The sequence below is a fragment of the Macaca fascicularis genome, chromosome 7 (genome assembly GCF_037993035.2).
Source record: "Macaca fascicularis isolate 582-1 chromosome 7, T2T-MFA8v1.1".
NCBI lineage: Eukaryota > Metazoa > Chordata > Mammalia > Primates > Cercopithecidae > Macaca > Macaca fascicularis.
The window spans coordinates 48619745-48640608 of record NC_088381.1 but is presented as its reverse complement, the minus strand read 5'-3'; the positions used below and the strand labels follow the sequence as shown (position 1 = coordinate 48640608).

General features: G+C 51.6%; 1 protein-coding gene across 3 annotated transcripts; it reads right to left on the bottom strand.

Moving 5' to 3' along the window:
* Nucleotides 1-1271: 1271 nt before the first annotated feature.
* Nucleotides 1272-8236, bottom strand: NR2E3 (nuclear receptor subfamily 2 group E member 3). Of its 3 annotated transcripts, XM_045397370.2 has the most exons (8): nt 7834-8236; nt 7090-7216; nt 6830-6933; nt 6518-6739; nt 6185-6360; nt 5057-5303; nt 4576-4681; nt 1272-1971 (listed from the first exon to the last, which is right to left on the bottom strand). In XM_045397370.2, exons 1-8 carry the CDS (start codon nt 7925-7927, stop codon nt 1839-1841), a joined length of 1209 nt encoding a protein of 402 aa, XP_045253305.2. In that variant the 5' UTR covers nt 7928-8236; the 3' UTR covers nt 1272-1838. The 3 variants fall into 3 exon arrangements, with proteins under 3 accessions (XP_045253305.2, XP_073852316.1, XP_073852317.1); XM_073996215.1 differs by lacking the exon at nt 7834-8236 and having other exon boundaries at nt 7090-7556; XM_073996216.1 differs by lacking the exons at nt 4576-4681; nt 7834-8236 and having other exon boundaries at nt 1714-1971; nt 7090-7556.
* Between the last annotated feature and the right edge of the window lie 12628 nt (nt 8237-20864).

Here is a 20864-nt window from a genome sequence, read left to right as displayed (position 1 = left end):
ATTGGACTGTATAATGGCATTATAGGCATTAGATGACTGGATTAACTGAGGCCACTCTGATACTTTCAAAAGTTGGAGAGAATCTGAAGTAGTCTGGGGGCTGAAGTAAGAAGCGCTTCAGCTGGGTAGCATTTCCCATACTCTTTCCTTTCTGGCAACAGCCCTAGCTGTTCTCAGTTCCTGAGTAGACAGGGCATTTCTGTCAGCTAAGGGAGTTCAAACACAAGCCAAAGGACAGGGAACCCCTAGGATTGCTCAGACTTCTCACATGACCCTTTCTGTCTTGATTTCAAGCGCTTATCCTTTGAAGGCAGAAAATGCGACAGAATTGTTCAGTCTTTCATTCCAAAAGTGAAGGTGGAGTGGGAAAGAGGCAGTGCCAGACTTAAGCAGCATTAGGTAGAGTCACACCAAGGTTTGAGTCCTCTCTAAACAGTTTTTTCATTTATAAATGGAGAAAATTAGCCCTTCCCTCAGAGTTAATCTGAGGATTAAATAGCAATTTTAAAAGTGCCCAGCTCACTGCCTGCTATTAATATATGCATTGCCTGATCTATGTTAATGTGTTAAAATATTATTTTCACAGTCATCTGGGTCTATCTTCGAAAAGGATTAAGTTTGGCCAGGGTGCAGTGGCTCACACGTGTAATCCCAACACTTTGGGAGGCCAAGGTGGGTGGCTCACCTGAAGTCGGGAGCTCTAGACCAGCCTGGCCAACATGGAGAAACCCCGTCTCTACTGAAAATACAAAATTAGCTGGGTATGGTGGTGCATACCTGCAATCCCAGCTACTCAGGAGGCTGAGGCAGGAGAATCACTTATACCTGGGAGGCGGAGGTTGTGGTGAGTCAAAATTGCGCCATTGCACTCCAGCCTGTGCAACAAGAGTGAAACTCCATCTCAAAAAAAAAAAAAGAAAAAAGAAAAAGAAAATGATGAGGGTTGTCTGAGCTGTATCTTTCCATAAGGACCTAAGAAGTGATGAAGAGTCCCTTTCACAAAAAGTACCTGTAGCTGCCTTATGTTGAGTTGCAGGGTGTTGACCTTTACTTAGGAAGGAGATGAGGGAGATAGGAGATAAAGGTTGAGACATACTGCGGGTGATGGGATGCCATCTGGAGAGAAGCTGGGTGGTTGAATTCTATGGGAGATCCACTGGGCTTGAATTCATTGCACCTGGTCTCTGACTTGGAGTGGAACCCAGAGGGAACTCAAAGACCTTGCACTCATTCCTTCAGTGTCCTCAAAGGGAGAGCCTTGACAACACTCATTTTTCTTTTTTTTTTTTTTTTTTTATTGAGGTCTAACAAAATACAGTAAAGTGCACAGCTCGATGAATTTTTACCTATGAATACATTTGTGAAACCACTGCCCAGATCAAAATCAACATTTCTAGTATACCGGAGGGCTCCCATGGGCCCTCTCTGAATCAATCCCCTGCCACCCAGAAGTAACCACTATTCCAACTTCTATTACTGTCAATTAGTCTTGCCTGTTCCTGAACTCTGCATAAATGGAACTTCTGCCTGGTTTCTTTCATTCAACTTTTATGTCTGTGAAGTTTACCTGTGTTGCCACATGTATCCATAATTCATTCTTTTTAAGTTATTTTTCATTATATGAATATACCACAATTTGTTAATTCATCCTACCATCAATGTACAATTTGGGGCTATTATGAATAAAGCTGCTATGAATATTCTTACAATATCTTTCAGTGGGCATCTCTGCTGGGTAGACACAGCTACGAGGAATTTCTGGGGCAAAGAGTAGGCAAATGTTTCATTTCAGTAGATTGTTCTCCAGAGTGCTTGGAAACATTTCACCTCCACCCCCACTAGTTTTTGAACATATCACAAAGGAGCTTCTCCATCGGAGTATTCCCTATGGTCTTGCGGAAAAAGAGGAGCTCGATGCGTTCCGCAGTGATAAACCTCAAAGACGGGAGGAGCAGGAGCAATTTCCCAAACCTGAACAGGAGAGAGGACGCCATCAGTTTTACGACCAGCTTCTGAGCACTAGTCCTTGGAGCAGTGCCCTCCCAGGAAAGGCAAGGGAGGAAGCAGAGGAGAGATGAGGTCCCCAGAGCAGGTCAGGAGGAATTTCGACGAAAAGCCGCATTCAGGCCGGGCGCGGTGGCTCACGCCTGTAATCCCAGCACTTTGGGAGGCCAAGGCCAGCGGATCACAAGGTCAGGAGATCGAGACCATCCTGGCTAACACGGTGAAACCCCATCTCTACTAAAAATACAAAAAGTTAGCCGGGCGCGGTGGCGGGCGCCTGTAGTCCCAGCTACTCAGGAGGCTGAGGCAGGAGGATGGCATGAACCCAGGAGGCGGAGCTTGCAGTGAGCCGAGATCGCGCCACTACACTCTAGCCTGGGCCACACAGCGAGACTCCGTCTCAAAAGAAAAAAAAAAAAAAAAGAAAAGAACTATTTGCTAAGACAGGAGTCCACAACACAAAAGACAGATGGTGAAGCCCCAAGAGACAGATGGGGGAACCAAACCTTCCCTGGGTAGGTCTGATGGCCAGGGTCAATGCCCAGCATCAAGGAGGCTACTCCACACTGGGCAGCCCCAAGCTCCCCTCACCGGGAGTTTCCGGGAAACCTTCCCCACCACTCAGTGATCTGCTGGACTTGCTCTGCCAACCTAAGGCCTTCCTTTCTCTTGCTAGTGCCAAGTGAGCAGCACTGAGCAAGTAATATACCCCTCCCATCTGCCTTCCCTGCTTCTGTTTTTCTGATCTAAAGAGTGGGAGGAAGAAGACATAACTATAAAGTCAGTTAGAGAATGTTTTTTCCAAACTGCAGGTATTGCCCCACTTAGTGGGTCTGAAATTAAATTCAGTGGGTCACAATCAGCCTTTTCTAAACAAATAAAAGAGAAATATCAGGTAAATTGTACAAGGTAAGGGTAGGAATTACTTCATGGAAGTTCACTTTGGTGTCTGTGTGCATATCAGGGGGCGATGGTAATTGTGTTTCTTCCTGGGCGTTGCAGTTTTTAAAAACTGAAATAATATGCTGGATTAGAGAACCCCAAACCACTATCTTCACACTCAATTCTGCTTGTAATAGGCAATGAACCACTATGGAAGGGGCATAGGAAATCTTAACCAGCATTATGAAATTTGACACATAACCAATATGCCAGGACATCTCTGGGGGCTGGTTCCAACAGAAACTTGGCAGAGAAAGGCTGCTGGTTTCTGAATGTCTCTGATGCCCACTCTTCTTCAGATGCTAAGTCAAGTCTTAGTAGTAGCAGCGTTCTCCCTATGCTCATAAGCAGCACAAATCTTCCTGTGCCGTGTGGCATAGACTTCGTATACTGTGACTTTTCTTAAAAGGAAATTACCTCTTCTCCTTGTAATCATTTCTTGGACTAGAGATGATGCAAGGATGCCCATATTAGCTCACTTCTTCAGAAAGAAACTGCTGGGAGCCCCAAAGAATGCAGATAACATGGTCTAAAATAGCCAGTAGATGCCTGAAGGCCAAGTGTTCCAAACTTGCTGAGGCTCCATGACAACTGCCCATGCTGGGCCAAACAGCATAGTCCCAGAGCACTGGCTCCTGCCCTACCCTCACCCAGCGACACTCAGCCTGCAGCAACTCTCAACTCCAAACCTAGCCAGGGCCATCCATGTGCTTGGCATCTCTACAGGATGCTCAGTGCACCTCCAAAACACCTTATCATCTTCCCTCAAAACCGTCTTTCCTCCTGGCTTTCCTTTTTATTGTTTTAATAACGTCTTCTCCCAAAGAGCTCCTCTTCCCTCATTCCTTACCTTCACCCAAACACTGGGTCTGACCTATTCCAACTCCTAGAGTCTCCCTTCCACTCCCCCGGCCATGCCCAAAGATCAGAACTTCATGGAACCACCTGGAAGGTGGCAGTAGCTGCCACCCCCTTCCCAGTAGTATCCTCTGTACCCATGGCCATGCCCATCTGCGTGAGGTCCAGCCCTGTGTATGACACACTCCTGCTCGGAAACCTGCAGTAGCTGCTCTCTGCCTCCCAAGTCAGACGTGGCCTTTGGCTGGCATTCAAAGTCCTGAATGGACTGGTCCTGGCGTACTTTTCTGGCTTATTCTCCCCATTTCTCACTGGCACCTGTTATACCTTCAAGGTGGGCTCCTGTCCTAACAACATACCATGCTTGCCCCTCTCTCCCTTTGCAAATGATGTTTTCTTTTAGATTTCTTCCTTTCAAGTCCAGCCCTGTCTCCCCAAAGTCCCTCCCAATTCTGCTTTACGCTTCCCATGCCAAAGGGTCTCTGTCTCCTGCAGATTCATGCAACCCTCAGTACCTGACTAGGGCAGTTTGCATCTTCAGTGCGGTCACTGCTGGTTGTCTCTGGAAGGCAGTAGCTTTGTCTTATGTACATCTTGGTCCCCACCCCGGGACCTGGTACTGTGCCTGGGACACAGTAGATGTTTGCTGTGTGCCGCTGAACTGAGACCCTTGTGCTGTCTAATCAGTGAGCCCTGGGAGGGTGTGGGAGAGGCGGGGAAAGGGTAGAGAGGGCAGGGACAGATGAGTGGGTGGGCGCATGCTCAGGTCACCTCACGGGCTGGCTGGGGTGGTGGGCCTTGCTGTGCTGGCTCAGCATCACTTGGGACTGGTCCTGCAAGGCCTCTACGTGCTCAGGATCCTTCAGTCCCCGCGTCTCTGGGGAGAAGCAGCACCAGTGAGCTTAGCACAGGTTTACAGCTGTTATAAGGCTGGCCATGAAGTGGTGGCCCAGGGCTCTGGCTGCAGACATGGGCGTGGGGTCCTGTGGGGTGGGCTTTGCCAGGGCCAGGGGAGCCACGAGGGGCTCTGGTGGGGGCTCAGGGTCTCCCAGGGGCTCCCAGCCTGCCCTGTCCCCTCACAGTCAACCAGGAGTGGCCCCAAGGAGAAGGGAGTCCAGCCTCACCCCTTTCCTCCCGTCCCCCGGATAGAGGCCTACACACATCTGCACACATGTGGGTGGTGCAGGGAGAGTGAGAGGCACAGGGAAGTCACCAGAATTCCCATTCAAGGCTTAGACAGAGACTCAGCTACCTGGCTTGAAGAGGACCAGGGCCTTCATGCAGGCGAACTCCGTGGGGTCCACCGCCAACGCCCGGAACCGAGAGATAGTTTCCCGCAGGACACGCGTCTCCATGCTGGCCAGTGTGAGCCGGCCCTGGGCACCACCGGCAGCAGAGGCCTCAGGCGGTGCCAGCAGAGGACAGCTGTCCAGAGGCAGAGACCACTGGATGGCCCCGAGGAGGAAAAGTTCACTCCACGCCTCTTCCAGCAGGATCACCTGTGCTCAGAAAGGGATGCCTGTTATGGCAGACACACAGCTTCTCTGGCTCAGTCTGGAGGCTCTGCCACCATCTCAGGCACCCAAGGAATAGAAGTGCTGTCCTGGGACTCAAGAATGCTCTCCTGACATCAGCCAGGGGCCCAGAGCTCTGGGATTTGGCACCATCTGGCTCAGCTGCCTACCATCCGAGACACTGGGTTCCATCCAGCGCTGCAGCTGGGACATTTAGGAACGCCCAGAGCCATTTGAAGTTGGGCAGCCTCAGAGACTTGCCTCATGAGTGTCCTAAGTTGAGTGTATTCAAGAGGCGTGGCCTGACTCTTCTGAGCTGCTCCACCCCAGCACACAGACTGGCTGAGGGCCTCAGACCCTCCTCGTGCCTCTCCTCCTGGCTTTCCCGAAAGATCTGCTTGCCCTTTAGAAGCTGAGAGGGATGGCCCAGAGCCAGAGAGACTGGACTAAAATGCAAGCCCTGAAGTCACAGGCACCTGTGCTCCAAGGGGGCCTAGAGTCAGCCACTCAGGCTGTTCAGGGTGTGTAGGTCACTTGTCACCCACAGAATGTCTGCAGGGCCTGAGGGTCTTCCAGAACTTAAGAAGACCCTGGGCCCTGTGGGTCCCTGGCCACCATCATCTCCTAGGGGTGCACCCCGACCATCATCCCTGCGCCGGAGATGCATGCACCCCCACTGTCACCATCCCTGAGATGCACCCCAGCCACTGCTGGCTCAGAGGTGTGTGTCCCCAGCCATCACCATCCAAGCTGTGTGCACCTCCATTCATACTGGCATGGGGATGTGTGTGCCCTGTCTGGGTGACTCGAGTGGGCCGCCTGACCCTAGCCCAGGCTAGCTCCCCAGCAGGCAGGCCGGTCGGTACCTGATCCCGGAAGGGCAGGCTGGAGAACACAGGTAGGTTCTTGGCCCACTTGACGGCCATGAAGAGCAGGCGAGCTGAGGTTTCATGGATGCTGTCCAGGCCGCAGGGGGAGGAAGAGGAGTATGGAGAGGAGGGGAACTCGGGGTCATTGCTGGTGACATCAATATTCTCATCAGCTGTTGGAGGAGGAGGTTGTGATCTTAGCATCTGCTTCTCAGGAGGTGGCAGGGAGTGCTTGGGGCCCGGGGAAGTGAGGATCAAGGCGAGGCGCTGCAGCCCCACTGTGACCCGGGTAGCCAAGCCTGCTGTGCTCTCAGCCGCTCTCCCACTTACCATCCTCTGGCTCCAGCTTAGCACAGGTTTCGGCTGTTATAAGGCTGGCCATGAAGTGGTGGCCCAGGGCTCTGGCTGCAGACATGGGCGTGGGGCCCCGTGGGCTGGGCCCTGCCGGGGTCGGGGGAGCCACCAGGGGCTCCGGCGGGGGCTCAGTGCTGGACTCCATGCTGTCCAGGCGGACCTGGGCTGTGCTTCGGGGCTGGCGCTCGTTCTGCACGGCTGGGGAGGCAGGAAGGGTCAGAACGACACGCCAGCCAGTCCCGCTGCCCATCTCTTGTCACGTCCCCCGGGGCCAGCGCCCTGCCTCACCGTCCTGGTTCATGCCCGCCTGCAGGCACTTCTTCAGCCGGCAGGCCTGGCACTGGTTGCGATGCGCCTTGTCCACAGGGCACATCCCTGCCCCCACCTGGCACCTGCAGGCGAAGACGAGACCCCGGGGGTCAGTGTCCCTCCCAGGTCCTGAACCATGGCTTTGGACATTTTTGCCCAAGCCCCTCCTCCCCTGAACGCCCCCTCACCCCTCCAGAACCCCTCAGGGGCAGGAGCCCAGCAGGGCCCACCGCCCTCACCTGTAGATGAGCCTCCGCCGCACGCTCCTCTTGAAGAAGCCACTGCAGCCGTTGCAGGCATAGATGCCGTAGTGCTTCCCGCTGCTGCTGTCTCCGCACACGCGGCACTGGAGCGAGGGGCTCACGCCTGAGGGGCAGGGGGCAGGGGGCAGGGGGCAGGGCTGGGCGGGGGCAGGGCCGTACGCTCCCCTCCGTCCCTCAGGTCCTTTTCCCAGTCCTCGGGCCCCGTCCACCCGCATTTGAACGAACCCACGCGTGACTCTTCCATCCGGAGAAGTGTCTCCCTCATTGTGCATCCACACCCCAGCCCCCAGCCCCATTCCCTGCCCTTTCTCCTCCCTGAGTGGAATTTTCAGCAAGAGTCCAAGCCCTGGCTCCACTTCCCCAGCTCCCATCCCTTCTCTGTGGGTGGCTTCAGGCTGCGTCCTCCCACAGAAACATTCTTGTCAACACCACTAGGGACCTCTGGGCTGTTAAGCCCTAAGGGCGCTTCTCTGTTCTTTCCTTCCCCATCGGCTGGGCTGTCCTGTCCTGGCTCTGCAGCCTGCCCGCCCCCAACCCCCCTCCCCACCCCACTGTGTTTCTAGGAATCTGGGTTTGCCCGCAGGCTACCCCACCCTTGCCCACAGCCGGTGGGGCTGGGTCTGAGTTGCTCTGGCTCCTTCCATGGTTCCTGGGAACCTCTGGCCCTTACCCTGCTCCCCAAGGGCCCAGACCTGACCCTACCTCCAGGAGAAGCCATACCTGTTGGATCCTCCCCCAGGCCCCACCTGCCTGGAGACTCCTTCCTGGAGGCAGCCCCAGCTGCAGGCGCAGCTGCAGCCACGGTGGAGCTCATCAGAGCTGTTGGTCTGGTGTTGGTGGGTTCCAGGGCAGCCTCTGCCTGCCTGTGGGAGGCCTGGGTTGCTGAGCCGGGCCCAGCCTCTACCTCAGTCCATGAACCTCTGTCTCTCTGCGCCCGTCTCTCTTCTCTCTCTGCTCCTACCTCTCCGTGGCAGCCCCCTCTGCCTTTGCCTCTCTCCCTGTCTCTGTGTCTCTCTATGGGTCTCCGCCTCTCTGTCTTCCTGCCTGAACTCTGTCTGAACTCAGGAGCTGCCCCAAGGTTCCGAAGCCCCTCGCAGCAGAGGCTCTGGCTTGAGGAGATTTCTCCCGGGGCAGCCGCTGGATGCAGTTTATGATCCTCTTAATCTTTACTGTCTCCATAGGGGATCAGTCGGCCACACCTGCAGCATTACCAAGGTGCCCTGGGAGCCGGTCAGTCCTGCTACCCCATGCTGGTTCCTGGGCTGCCCAAGGTCCCCCGGGGCCCTCCTGCCCTATGTGCTCAGATGTTCACCATTCCATGCCACATCTTGAAGAGATGTATGGACTCCACTTCTCCCAAGGACTTTAAATCTTTTTTTTTTTTTTTATACAGAGTCTCGCTGTGCCACCCAGGCTGGAGTGCAGTAGCGTGGTCTCAGCTCACTGCCAACTCTGCCTCCCGGGTTCAAGCGATTCTTCTGCCTCAGCCTCCCGAGTAGATGGGATTACAGGCGCCTGCCACCACGTTTGGCTAAGTTTTTTGTATTTTTAGTAGAGATGGGGTTTTGCCATGTTGGCCAGGCTGGTCTCGAACTCATGACCTCAAGTGATCTGCCTGCCTTAGCCTCCCAAAGTGCTGGGATTACAGGCGTGAGCTACCGTGCCTGGCTGGACTTTAAATTCTTTTGAGCTGCTTGGCACACGTCCGAAGGCAAGTGTGTGGCCAGTGTGTGTGCCTGTGCCTGTGCGGGTCCTGCCTGAGACACTCCCCTTGGGTCCTAGGTAGCTCTGGCTCTGCCCCCCGAGTTTCTCACTCCAATCCCTTGGAAAGAGACTGCTTCAGGCTCACAATTTGAGGATCCGGCCCCCACCAGAAGGCTAGCAGTCCCCAGACGCCTGGCACAGAGGATGCTCCCAGAACTGTCCCCCGTAGGGTCTGAGGCTGGCCTGGAGGAAAGAGGCTCGGAGCTCCATCTGGGGGGTCTCCTTCAGGCCTGTGAGGGAGCAGAAGAGGAGCTGGCAGGCTCTTTCCTCACCCGCCTGAGAGTCAGGCCTGCAGGACAAGAGCCGGTGAGGACATACCCACCTTAAGCCTGGCCACGGGCTCTCAGGAGGCCTCCCCTTACCCCCGAACTCAGCCTCACAGCTCCGCCGGCCTCTCGCCACGCCAGCCCCTGCACTGCCCCCAGGCCCAGCCTTCCCAGCTCAGGCCCAGCGATGCCTCTGCTCCTGTGGGAAGGAGAGGGAAGGAGGAACCTATCTGACATCCTTGTCTTATAGCAAGCCCCGGGCCCCCGCAGGGAGTGTGGAGAGAGCAGAGGCAGACCCAGGTTTAAGTCCCTTCTCCATCACCAGCCAGCCTTGTGTCCCTGAGAAAGTGACTCAACCTGTCCAAACTTCAGTTCCTCACCTGTAAAACAGGATGAGGAAAGCACCTGTCCTATGGGTATAGTTGGGGAACTAAAGACAGTGGTTCAGGAAACATGTTTCAGCGCCTGGTACTCAGTGAGAACCTAATAAATGGTGCGTGCAGTTGATATTGTTACTATTCTTGGGGTTATTGAGAAGATCACACTCAGCAGCCTTTTCTTGCCTGCTCCTCCGCCCCCAGCCCCACCTGCCGGCCCCCTCTCTGCCCGGGACAGAGCTGAAAGCCTATGCTGTCCTGGAAGGGACCACTTGTTCCCAGCAGACCAGAGCTCACCTCTGGGTGAGCTGGGGTGGGGTTGGTCCAGCTTTAGACCCCAAGGGGAAGCGGGCAGAGCGTGAAGCTTCTAGAAGGATCACGGAGTTAAGGGGACAGGGGGCGGGGCCTAGCCCTTATGTAAGTGGGGTTAACCCTCCCTGTGACAGAGAAGCACAATTGGGGATTTGGGAAGTCAGCTCGAGGGGCTTTGCAGGGTAATCCGCTTTCTGGGGCCTCAGAAGATCGAGGCCACCGGGCCGGGTGCTCTCACCTGTCCTCCTCTCCTCCGTCCTCACCCCTCCCTGCCTCCTCTGCCAAAAAGCCCCTCAGGACAAGGTCTCCAGCTCCACCTAAGACCGAAGCTGAGGGCATCCTCCATGAACTGGACTGGCCACTGCCTTCTTCCCGAAGCCGCTCTTTCCCATCTCTTCTACAACACGGGTCTTTGTCTTGAACTTGTCATCGCCTCCACGTACCCAGAGGCTGGTCCCAGCAGCCCTTCCCGCTCTCTCCTCGGGCAGTCTCACACATCCTCACAGCTTCCACGGCCACTTCACATCACTTCCACTGTGGAGTCCAGCTCCACATGCCCCAGACCAACCCACCCCCAATTTATCTGCACAAAGGTAGTAACCCCAGGATTGGGGAGCTGCCTGGAGCAAATGCGTGCAGGTTTGAAAATGCCTAAGGCTGAGCTCAAGGGCCTAAGACTCTGGTGTCTTATCAGCAGCCAAGGACAAGCTGATGACAAAGGTGCATCAGAGACGAGACGGAAACTCAGGACAGCGCTGCGCTGTCGCAGGAGCCAGGGACGAGGAGGAATCAGCAATGGTGGCGTCACCATGCAAGTGTTCCGTGTCATGCAGAAAGCAAGCATGCTGAATTCTTACACAGATCCTTTAAACCTCACAGCAGCCCTGTAAAGGAGCTGTCCTTACTAGCCTCAACTCATGGGTGAGGAAAAACAGAGTCAGAGAGGTTAAGTAATTTGCTTCAGGCCACACAGCTAGTGAGTGGTGGAGGAGGCTGGGGATGCACATGAGGATTTCGGACTGGGCCTGGCACCACACTCGGCTTTGCCCCAGGACACCCTCCCAGGAGGGTCAGCCGCCTCCTTGAGTTTCAGCAGCAGGAGGAGCTGGTGCCCTGGGAGGGAACATGATTCAGGAGACCTGGTGGTGGGGAGGGAGCGTGGCTATGAGGGAAGGAGATGGGGCTGAGGGGTGGCAGGGGGGGTAACATTAAGGAAAGATTTCTTTTCTCTCACAAATTGAGATATTTAAAGAAAAATATTTCAGGAATGTGGTTCCTTTTAAAATGAGAGCTACAGAGGAGAAAGAGCCAGGAAGAGAGGTGAGGTGGGTGTACCTCGAACCCTGCCCCATCCCCAGCTTCTCTGGAGAGACACCTGCAGGCTTGAGGGGGCAGCAGCCGGCAGGAGAGGAGGGGCTGCTCCCACCCACAGAGAGCCAGGGCTTAAGGGCAGGCTGGGGCCAGCACCCCTCCTCTCAGAGCCTGGCTGTGTGGGCTTGGGGGAAGTTATTCTGCCTCTCAGTTTCATGCGCTCTGGAATGGGTAGGATGGTGTCCCGTTGGGTGGTTGTGGTGGGATTGAAGGAGGTGAACTGAAGGGGAAAGGGTAGACGGAAGGGAGGAGGCAGGGGCAGGGCTGTTGGAGGAGAGCGCTTCCTTCTCTCAGGGGCAGCAGGTACAGGGGTGGCCGCTGAGCTGGGCTGGCTTTGCCCCTCCTGCTCCATCTGCCCAGACCCTTCCCATCCCTGAAGGCCAGTCCAGGGCTCACCTCCTCCAGGCTGCCTGCCCTGACTCCTCAGGCCGCCTGTGCTCTCTGAGGGAGAGCTTGTTCGGGTGCAGATCTTGTCCTTATGTTGAACCTCACTCCAGGTCAACTTTCTCTCCTCCATCCAGATGGAAGATTCCAGGGAACAGGCTTAGAGTTTCAGGTTAGCTGGGGATGAGGATCCCAAGGCACTTAATGGACAGAGAATCTGTTTTCAAACTTGTCTGTATTTCCCTATATTCTATAGTGGCTATGTATTACCTAAAAAGGCAAAAGCAAAACAAGCAAAGCCACACAAGAAACCTAATCCCATCCAAATGAAAGCCCCCTGCAGTGTTTGACCTGCCCGTTTTTACGCTGTTTATTTTGACTGTATTCTGTCACTCCATCACGTGGATGCCAGCCGAAATCCTCTCTGAGGCGGGCCCTGGGTTCTTTGGCAGGTCAGGCCAGCCAGAGCCATGCCCTGTGCACTGTGCTGGGGGAGAGGAAACCAAAGCCCAGCAGGGCCTGGGGGCTGGGGGGGTCTCCCCGATCTGTGATCGCCAGCTGCTGGGGCAGACGCCAAAGGATTACTCAGCCCAAAGCCCTGAATCTGCTGACTAAGCTGCCAGAGGCCACCTTATCACTAATACAATTATTCCCCCAGGGGACAGGTCAGCAACTTCCTCTGACTCCCAGGATGCCTGGGCCGGGTGGGGGTGGAGTGAGAAGGCGTGACAGAGGCAGCAGGACAGACCTCTCTCTGCACCCTCAGGGCCCTGGCAAGGAATCCTCTGTCCTAGCCTCTCTAGGGGGAGCGGCTCTTCTGGCTTCTTGTCTGGGACAAGCAGCCACAATACTGGGTCCCAGGAACAAATCCTCCAGGATTTCGTTTTATTTTATTTTATTTATTTATTTATTTATTTTGAGACGGAGTCTTTCTCTGTCGCCCAGGCTGGAGTGCAGCGGTGTGATCTTGGCTCACCGCAACCTCTGCCTCCTGGGTTCAAGCAATTCTCCTGCCTCTGCATCCTGAGTAGCTGGGACTACAGGCGCCCGCCATTATGCCCGGCTAAGTTTTGTGTTTTTAGTAGAGACGGGGTTTCACCATGTTGGTCAGGCTGGTCTCGAACTTCTGACCTCAGGTGATCCACCCGCCTCTGCCTCCCAAAGTGCTGGGATTACAGGCATGAGCCACTGTACCCAGCCCCAGGATTTATTTTCCTTCCTTCCTTCTTTCCTTCCTTCCTTCCTTCCTTCCTTCCTTCCTTCCTTCCTTCCTTCCTTTCCTTCCTTCCTTGCTGCCTGCCTGCCTCCCTCCCTTCTTTCTTTCTCTCTTGTTCTTTCTCTCTCTCTCTTTTTGAGACAGAGTCTTGCTCTGTCACATAAACTGGAGTTCTGTGGCGAGATGACAGCTCACTGCAGCCTCAATCTCCTGGGCTCAAGCGATCCTCTCACCTCAGCCTTCCGTGTAGCCGGGACTACAGGTGAACACCACCATGCCTGACTTTTTAGTTTTTCTTAGGGATGGGGTCTCCCTATCTTGCCCAGGCTGGTCTGGAACTCCTGGGCTCAAGTGATCCTCCTGCCTCAGCTTCCCAAAGTGCTGTCACCATGCCTGGCCCAGGATTTGTTTCTTAAACAGTCACCCACTCCCACAAATTCCTGCCTACCTCCCGAATTCCTGCCCCCCACCCCCAAGTGTCTTCACCTTCTTTGAAGCATAGCTAGTGGTGAGCACACAGGCCCTGGAGCTGAGGTCTCAGCCATCCACTCCAGGAAACTATCCCTTGGAAAATTTCACAAAGATTTAACTATATGGATGTGCCCTGCAGCAATTTTGTAAACAACTGGCTCAATAAGTTATGCTCCCTCCGTACAGTGGAATCCCATGTAGCCACTGCAGCTGGTGGTGTTCCTATATTCATTTATGTGGAAATATGCCCACTATGTCTCAACTTCAAAGCCACTTACAAAACAGACGTGGATAGTCTGATTTCATGTGGCCCAGGGGAATTTCTGGCTGAAGATCATGGGATGCTTTTCTCCTTGGCAGGAACTAAATGCATCAGTGGTTTCTCTTTCTAGAGCAGGGAGTGGAAGGTGCAGGGCTCTGGGAGGCAGACACCAGCGGGAATGTTTCTTAATAAAGCCTCTTTCTTTTCTTTTCAAGATAACATTTAGAAATGATCTGATATTCCCCTGCACAGTTTTCCCAGCCGTTGGGCCAGTAAAGTCTTTTTCCCCTTGAAGTCTTCTAAAGGCCTAAGCAGAGCTGGCGGGGGCCCTGCCCTGTCCTGGGACGGGCAGACAAAAAGCAGCCTGTCTGGAACATGCACCATCTGTTGTTCCACCCTGGGTCACCTCTTCCTCCTTTGTACCGGAGATGACTGACAGGGACGACCTCCAGGTTAGCTTGGCCTGGCTCCCAGGCACCGTGCGAGGTGGGCGTCTCAGTTCTGTAGCAGAGCTGTCACCAGATGCCACCACAGACATTCTCCCCACAGGCAAATATTCCTATTTCATTTGAATGTTTAATACTACACATGTATTACAGCTCTAACTGGGATAAAATAAAGTTCTATTTTAAAAAAGGAGAATGGCTAATTTGAAATCAATATTACCTATAATAATAATGATAGGAAACATTTATAAAGAAATTCAGTCTTTATGTGTGAAAATGAAAAGCTCTCTATGCTTTCATTTTCTCTCCCTCTTCACCCAAGAAGAGGACCTAAATCTCTAGCGGCTGCTCTGGCCTGAGCCTTGGCTGCTCGGAACAGCTGCAGCCCCCATTGCAGAGGCCGCCTGTCCACCTGCTGCACCAGGTGTAAACCCTTTAGTTGCTGGGCCATGGGCAGATCTGGAGACCCCGGGAAGGGCCAGAACACTGGGGGCAGGCTGGGGCGGGCAGCTATTTGAAAACCAGTACAGAACTATTTTTAAAAGTTTAACAACAGGTACAACCACACCAGGGTACATGAGCTGACTGACCAGTTAATTTATGCTGGTGGTGAGGATACCGTGGAGGAACAGCAGGCAGGGCTGTGTCCAAAAAGTTTTCGGGCTCTCAGGCTCAGAGTATGCAGTCCTTTTTTCTTTTTTCTTTTTTTTTTTTTGAGACAGGGTTTCAGTCTGTCACCCAGGCTGGAGTGCAGTGTGGCATGATCATGGCTCACTGCAGCCTCGACCTTCCGGGCCCAAGCAATCCTCCTGCCTCAGCCTCCTGAGTAGCTGGGACCACAAGCGTGCGCCACCACACCTGGCTAATTTTTAATTTTTTTGTAGAGATGGGGTCTACCCTATGTTGCTTAGGTTGGTCTCAAACTCCTGGGCTCCAGTGATCCTCCTGCCTTTGCCTCCAAAGTGCTTGGATTACAGGGTGTAAGTCACTGTGCTTGGCCTATAATTATAATCAAGATAAAATAAAGTTTTTTGTCTTTTTAAAAGACACTGGTTAGTTTGACAAAAATACGAGCTGTAATAATAATGGAAAATATTTATTAAGAAATTTTATGTGCCAGACACAGTTCTAAGGGTTTATATGTGTAAACTCATTTAATTCTCATGACAACACAATCAGATAGGCATTATCATTGTTATCCTTGTCTTATAGATGAAACTGACATTATAGAGAAGTGTAGTAATTTGTTCAACATCACACAGCTAGTAAGTGACACAGCTAGGATTCCAACCCAGGCAGATGAGCTGGTTATGTTATGAGAATTTATCTGCTCAAGTGAAAGGGAGAAAAAATGGGATATCATTTTAAAAACACCAAAACTTTCAAGCATTTAATAAAGAAAATCTTCTCCATACATATCTTGCCTCTCTAAGTGGGCTTAAGGAGAAAGTACATATTTTGGATTGTGGAAAGTCACTTTTGAACGGGTATTTCTATTTCCAGCTTTTCTACCAGATGCACATTCTTTTTTTTTTTTTTTTTCCTCTTGAGACGGAGTCTCGCTCTGTTGCCCAGGCTGGAGTGCAGTGGTGCGATCTCGGCTCACTGCAAGTTCTGCCTCCCGGGTTCACGCCATTCTCCTGCCTCAGCCTCCCAAGTAGCTGGGACTACAGGCACCTGCCACCACGCCTGGCTAATTTTTTGTATTTTTAGTAGAGACGGGGTTTCACTGTGTTAGCCAGGATGGTCTCGATTTCCTGACCTCAGGACCCACCCGCCTGGCCTCCCAAAGTGCTGGGATTACAGGTGTGAGCCACCGCGCCTGGTCCCAGATGCAGATTCTTAAACTCAAACTATAATAAAATTTACAGAGAAAAGCCACAGGGTTTCTCTGTAGGAGCCTTTCTTGTTGTCTATGTTCGCTTTTAAAGGCACAGCTCTAGGACTGCACGGGTGTGATGGGGAGTTCCTGTGGCGGGTGTGTGCATGTGTGTACACACAAATGCATATGTCGGGGTAAGAACCTGTCGCATAACCATGGAGGGAGACCTGATATGACTGGCTTGGCACAGAGATGTGCGCGGCCTGTGTTGTGTCTCTTGTGCTTTATTCTTGAGGTCTCAGACAACATCATGACAGCTGCAAGGATTTACAGAAATCTCCCCAATCCAACTGTTTAGATGAGCAGTGTTCCACTGTAACATTTGTTGTATTTTCCTTTGTGACTTTTGATACTGAAGTAAGCTATATTTTCTGGCATTCTTACCTATATTAATTAAGTAATGCTAAATTGAGGTACCACATATCCAGTGTCCCTCCACAGAGACAAAGGATATGTTCTTTAGGAGGACTTTTAGCAAATGCATATGCTCAAAGCAATTCTCCCTAAGACGTGGCACAGGGTCCCAGGTAGACCAGCCGCTGCTCCTCCTTCCAGCCTGGGCTGCATCCCGACCCCTGCCCCATGCTCTGCCCACGGTTTCCTGGACCTCCGAATGCAGCACACTCCTTCCTAGTGGCCTCCAAAGGGCTTTGGAAGGCCTGCCCGGAATTGAATTTCTTATATAAACCCTGCATCATGATATGCCAAGATGTTGCTTTCAGTCATCAGGCATTGGAAATAGCTAAATAGATTTTTAATCAATAAATGATGGCACATTTTCAGGATGGCTTTTTTTCTGCCATTGAAAGGGACTGTATGAAAAAATGTTATGATGAAATAGTAAGGTACAAATTATTACAAACATGATGGTATTTGTATGCAAAAACAAAAATAGCTCTAAGTCAGAGGCATGGTGAATAATATTAAGTTCAATATATTAAAATCTGTATTGAATTACATTTAATATATTAAATATATTAATACCAATATATTTAATATATATTAAACATAAAATACATTAAATGTACCAATCTCGTCTCGCTGCAACCTCTGCCTCTTGGGTTCAAGTGATTCTCCTACCTCAGCCTCCCGAGTAGCTGGAATTACAGGTGCGAGCCACTACGCCTGGCTAATTTTTGTATTTTTATTAGAGACAGGGTTTCACTATGTTGGCCAAGCTGGTTTCAAACTCCTGACCTCAGGTGATCTGCCCACCTCGGTCTCCAAAGTGCTGGGATTACAGGCGTGAGCCACCGCGCCCAGCTTATTTTATTGACCTTTTATGTTTATTTAGCATAAGGAATGGTTTATTTGATAGCCTTTTTAAAAAAAATTTTTTTTGAGACAGCGTCTCAATCTGTCACCCAGGCTGGAGTGTGGTAGCGCCATTATATCTCACTGCAGCCTCAACCTCCTGGACTCAAGCGATCCCCCCACCCAGCCTCCCAGGTAGCTGGGACCACAGGTGTACACCAGCACACCGGCTAATTTTTGTATTTTTTATTGTAGAGACGGGATCTCACCATGTTGCCCAGGCTGGTCTCAAACTCCTGGGGCTCAAGCGATCCTGCTGCCTTAGCCTCCTAAAGTGCCAGGATTACAGGCGTGCACCATGCCTGGCCTGATAGTCTACTTTCAAGGGCTAACTTACTAAATCTGTGATCTAACACTTTATTCCTGGAACGCGATCTTAAGGTGAGGCTCCCAAATAAGACATGGAAACTTCAAATAACTTCTGGGCCAGGCCCGGCAACTCTCCCGAGGTCAGGAGTTCAAGATCAGCCTGGCCAACATGGTGAAACTCCTTACTAAAAACACAAAAATTAGCCGGGCATGGTGGCGCGTGCCTGCAGTCCCAACTACTCGGGAGGCTAAGGCAGGAGAATTGCTTGAACCCAGGAGGCAGAGGTTGCAGTGAGCCAAAATCATGCCATTGCACTCTAGCCTGGGCGACAGAGTAAGACTCTGTCTCAAAAACAAACAAAAAACAAAACAAAAACTTCTGTGGAAGTCTGGAATTATTTTGAAGATAAAATATTTAAAAACAAATATATACAATTAGAATACATTAAGGGGTTATTAGTTTGTTATGACAATGGTATTGTGGATATGTTAAATTAAAAAATAATTCTGCTAGAGATATACTCTGAGGTATTTACAGGAGAAGAGAGTCAATGTCTTGGATTTGCTTTTAAAAATGTTGGTGAAAGGTTTTTTGTTTTTTGTTTTTTAAATAAATGAATGAAGAGGGAGTAGATGAACTGAGGACTGAAGTTGATAGTTATTGATGTGGGTGATGGGTACATGGGTATCATAGACCTTTTATCTCTAATTGCAATTTGCGATTGAAATTTTACGTAATAAAAAGTTTAAAATATGTACACACACATACAAGCCGACTACATGAACAATGAAACAAGAGGTACCACTGATGACTTTGGACGTTCTAGAGGCTCCTCAGCTTCCACCCTTCCCATCCTACACTGTCTCCACTGCCCATCTTCACTTTGCCTTGCAGGTTTGGAGACTCTGAACTGAACCGGGTGATGCGGCAGGCAGGAAATCCCCGGCGCTGCTGGGGAACTGCCGGGTCAGTCGGTGTACCAGCGCCGCCTCCTGGAAGGAGAAAAAGCGCAGCGAGCGGGGCGGTGCCACGTTGCGCTTCCTCTGACCTCGAGTGCTAGCTCTCTCCTTCCCGCCTCTGGCTACTCCCGGTGCTGGCTCGGCTCGGCCTGTTCTTTCCCTCTTTCTCCAACCGACTCCTCCTCACACTTCAAGATCAGCTCCAAGGCCTCTCCTGAGAGCAGACACTCTATCATCGCTCCCCACATCCCAGGCCCTATCAGAAACGATCTTACTCCTTTATTTCTTTGCGATCGCCCGGCTCCTCCAATCTGCACGGAAGCTTTGTGAGACCAGGGTCTTGTCGATCTTGTTTAAGGGTGTGATACGTAGAAGGAGCCTGATAATTACTTGTTGAGCGCCTAAGTGGATGTAAGCTTGTCCTAGTCCCGGCAGCCTGCGGCGCTTCGGCTCTCTGCCCTCCCGGGATTGGGTCCCAGCAATTGAGGGTTCTAGTGTGTCCGGAGTTGGTTCTTTCCGATGGGTTCTTGGCCTCGCTGGCTTCAAGAATGAAGCCACGGACCTACCTTCCCAGTGAGTGTTACAGCTAGCTCTTAAAGCTGTAACACTCACTTTGGGCACAGACCCAAAGACTGAGCAGCAGCAAGATTTACCATGAAGAGCAAATGCACAACGACTACACAACTTCAGAGTGGACCCCCGGCAAGTTGCCCCTGCTCACTGGGCGGTGGCCATCTTTTACTCCCTAATTTGTCCCTGCCCATGTCCTGCTGATTGGTCAATTTTACAGAGTGCTGATTGGTCCATTTTACAGAGCACTGATTGGTCCACTTTACAGTGCTGATTGGTCCATTTTACAGAGCACTGATTGGTCCATTTTATAGTGTGCTGATTGGTGCATTTTACAATCCTCTTGTAAGACAGAAAAAGTTCTCCAAGTCCCCACCTGACCCGGAAATCCAGCTGGCTTCTGTCATCAGCACTCATGGGGCCGCACCCTTGGCCTATGCGGCCATTTATTCGGCCATGAGAGGTGTAAAATGTGTTTTAATAAAAGATATTTACCTGGCCAGAACCTAAACTGATCGAAGCAATAAGCTACTCGGAAGGGAATGCTATTGTCCTACGGGGCTTTCCAGACTGCCACAATGATGTTCCATTCCCCAAAGAAGCAGCATCCCTTGGCATAAGACTGTGGTTTCCACGGCGTGCTCAGTGAAGCTGCTGGGAAGGGTGGGTCCTTCTGCAGTCTCTACTGGGACTCCCTCTGCTTTCATCTGTTTTATAGTCGGATTTTGTTTGAGGAAGTTTTTTTCTCTTCCTAAAGAGTGACAAGTGGGTTGCAGTGAGTCTCAGGTATAAGACTGTGCACATTAGCTGGGTGGCCTCGGCCAAGTCTCTTCACGTCTCTGGACTGTTACTATGAGGAAATCATGGAGCTAATAGTGGAGCTTCAAGTCTGGGTGAAGGCAGAGGACCGAATCAGAGGACCTCTCAAGTTCTGTCTCAGATCTGATTTATTGTACCCAGAGTCACAAAATAGCAGGTAGTTGGATCCACTTGGAATACCCTGAAAGGCCACAAGATGGAAGTGTTACTCCATGAGAAAAGTTTGGCCTGCTCTGCACTGTTTCATTCCCCAATTTGTAGCATAAGAGACTTGAGATTTTCTTCTTTGGAATTGTAGCAAAATAAACACTTCACCAATACGCACTTGCATCTTCAGGCAGAGGATTTAAGCTCTTACTAAAGAACCCCAGCGGTTCCCTATAGCGTTTCATGCTCAACTTTGTTTTCTTCTATCAAAGCACCAAAGAGGGGTTGAGCGACAGTCGGGAGACTGCCTGACGCGGAGGTGGCTTCCACGCCCCCTGGGAGTATCGCCCCATTGTGTCCTGATACACTGGCTCATGTGTGTCAGAGCTCCTGACATATCGCAAACATCCAGAAAACAGCTGTTGAGTGGAGTGGATGTTGGATTTATTTAACTGAATCATGTACTTGGCATTAAAATATACAGTGCCCTCTACAGACGGTTTTCATGTTCCCACAGGAACTGTTGAGATGATTTTTATTTTTTTTTTTAGACAGAGTCTCGCTCTGTCGCCCAGGCTGGAGTGCAGGCTCACTGCCACCTCTGCCTCCCGGGTTCAAGCAATTCTCCTGCCTCAGTCTCCCGAGTAGCTGGGACTACAGGTGCCTGCCACCACACCTGGCTAATTTTTTGTATGTTTAGTAGAGACAGGGTTTCACCGTGTTAGCCAGGATGGTCTCTATCTCCTAACCTCATGATCTGCCCACCTCGGCCTCCCAAAGTGCTGGGATTACAGGTGTGAGCCACTGCGCCCCACCAGGAACTGATGAGATGACTGGAAAATGGCTGGAGACAGATGCTTTGTCTAGAATTTGGTTTCCTG

Excerpts from the sequence above, each read along its gene's own strand:
- NR2E3 (XM_073996215.1), bottom strand. The coding sequence starts at position 7,484 with ATGGGAGCTGGGGAAGTGGAGCCAGGGCTTGGACTCTTGCTGAAAATT. Across the intron at positions 6,740-6,829 it reads GGCGGGCATGAACCAGGACG|CCGTGCAGAACGAGCGCCAG; the intron begins GTGAGGCAGGGC and ends CTGCCTCCCCAG. Across the intron at positions 6,361-6,517 it reads TAAGCTGGAGCCAGAGGATG|CTGATGAGAATATTGATGTC; the intron begins GTAAGTGGGAGA and ends CTCCTCCAACAG.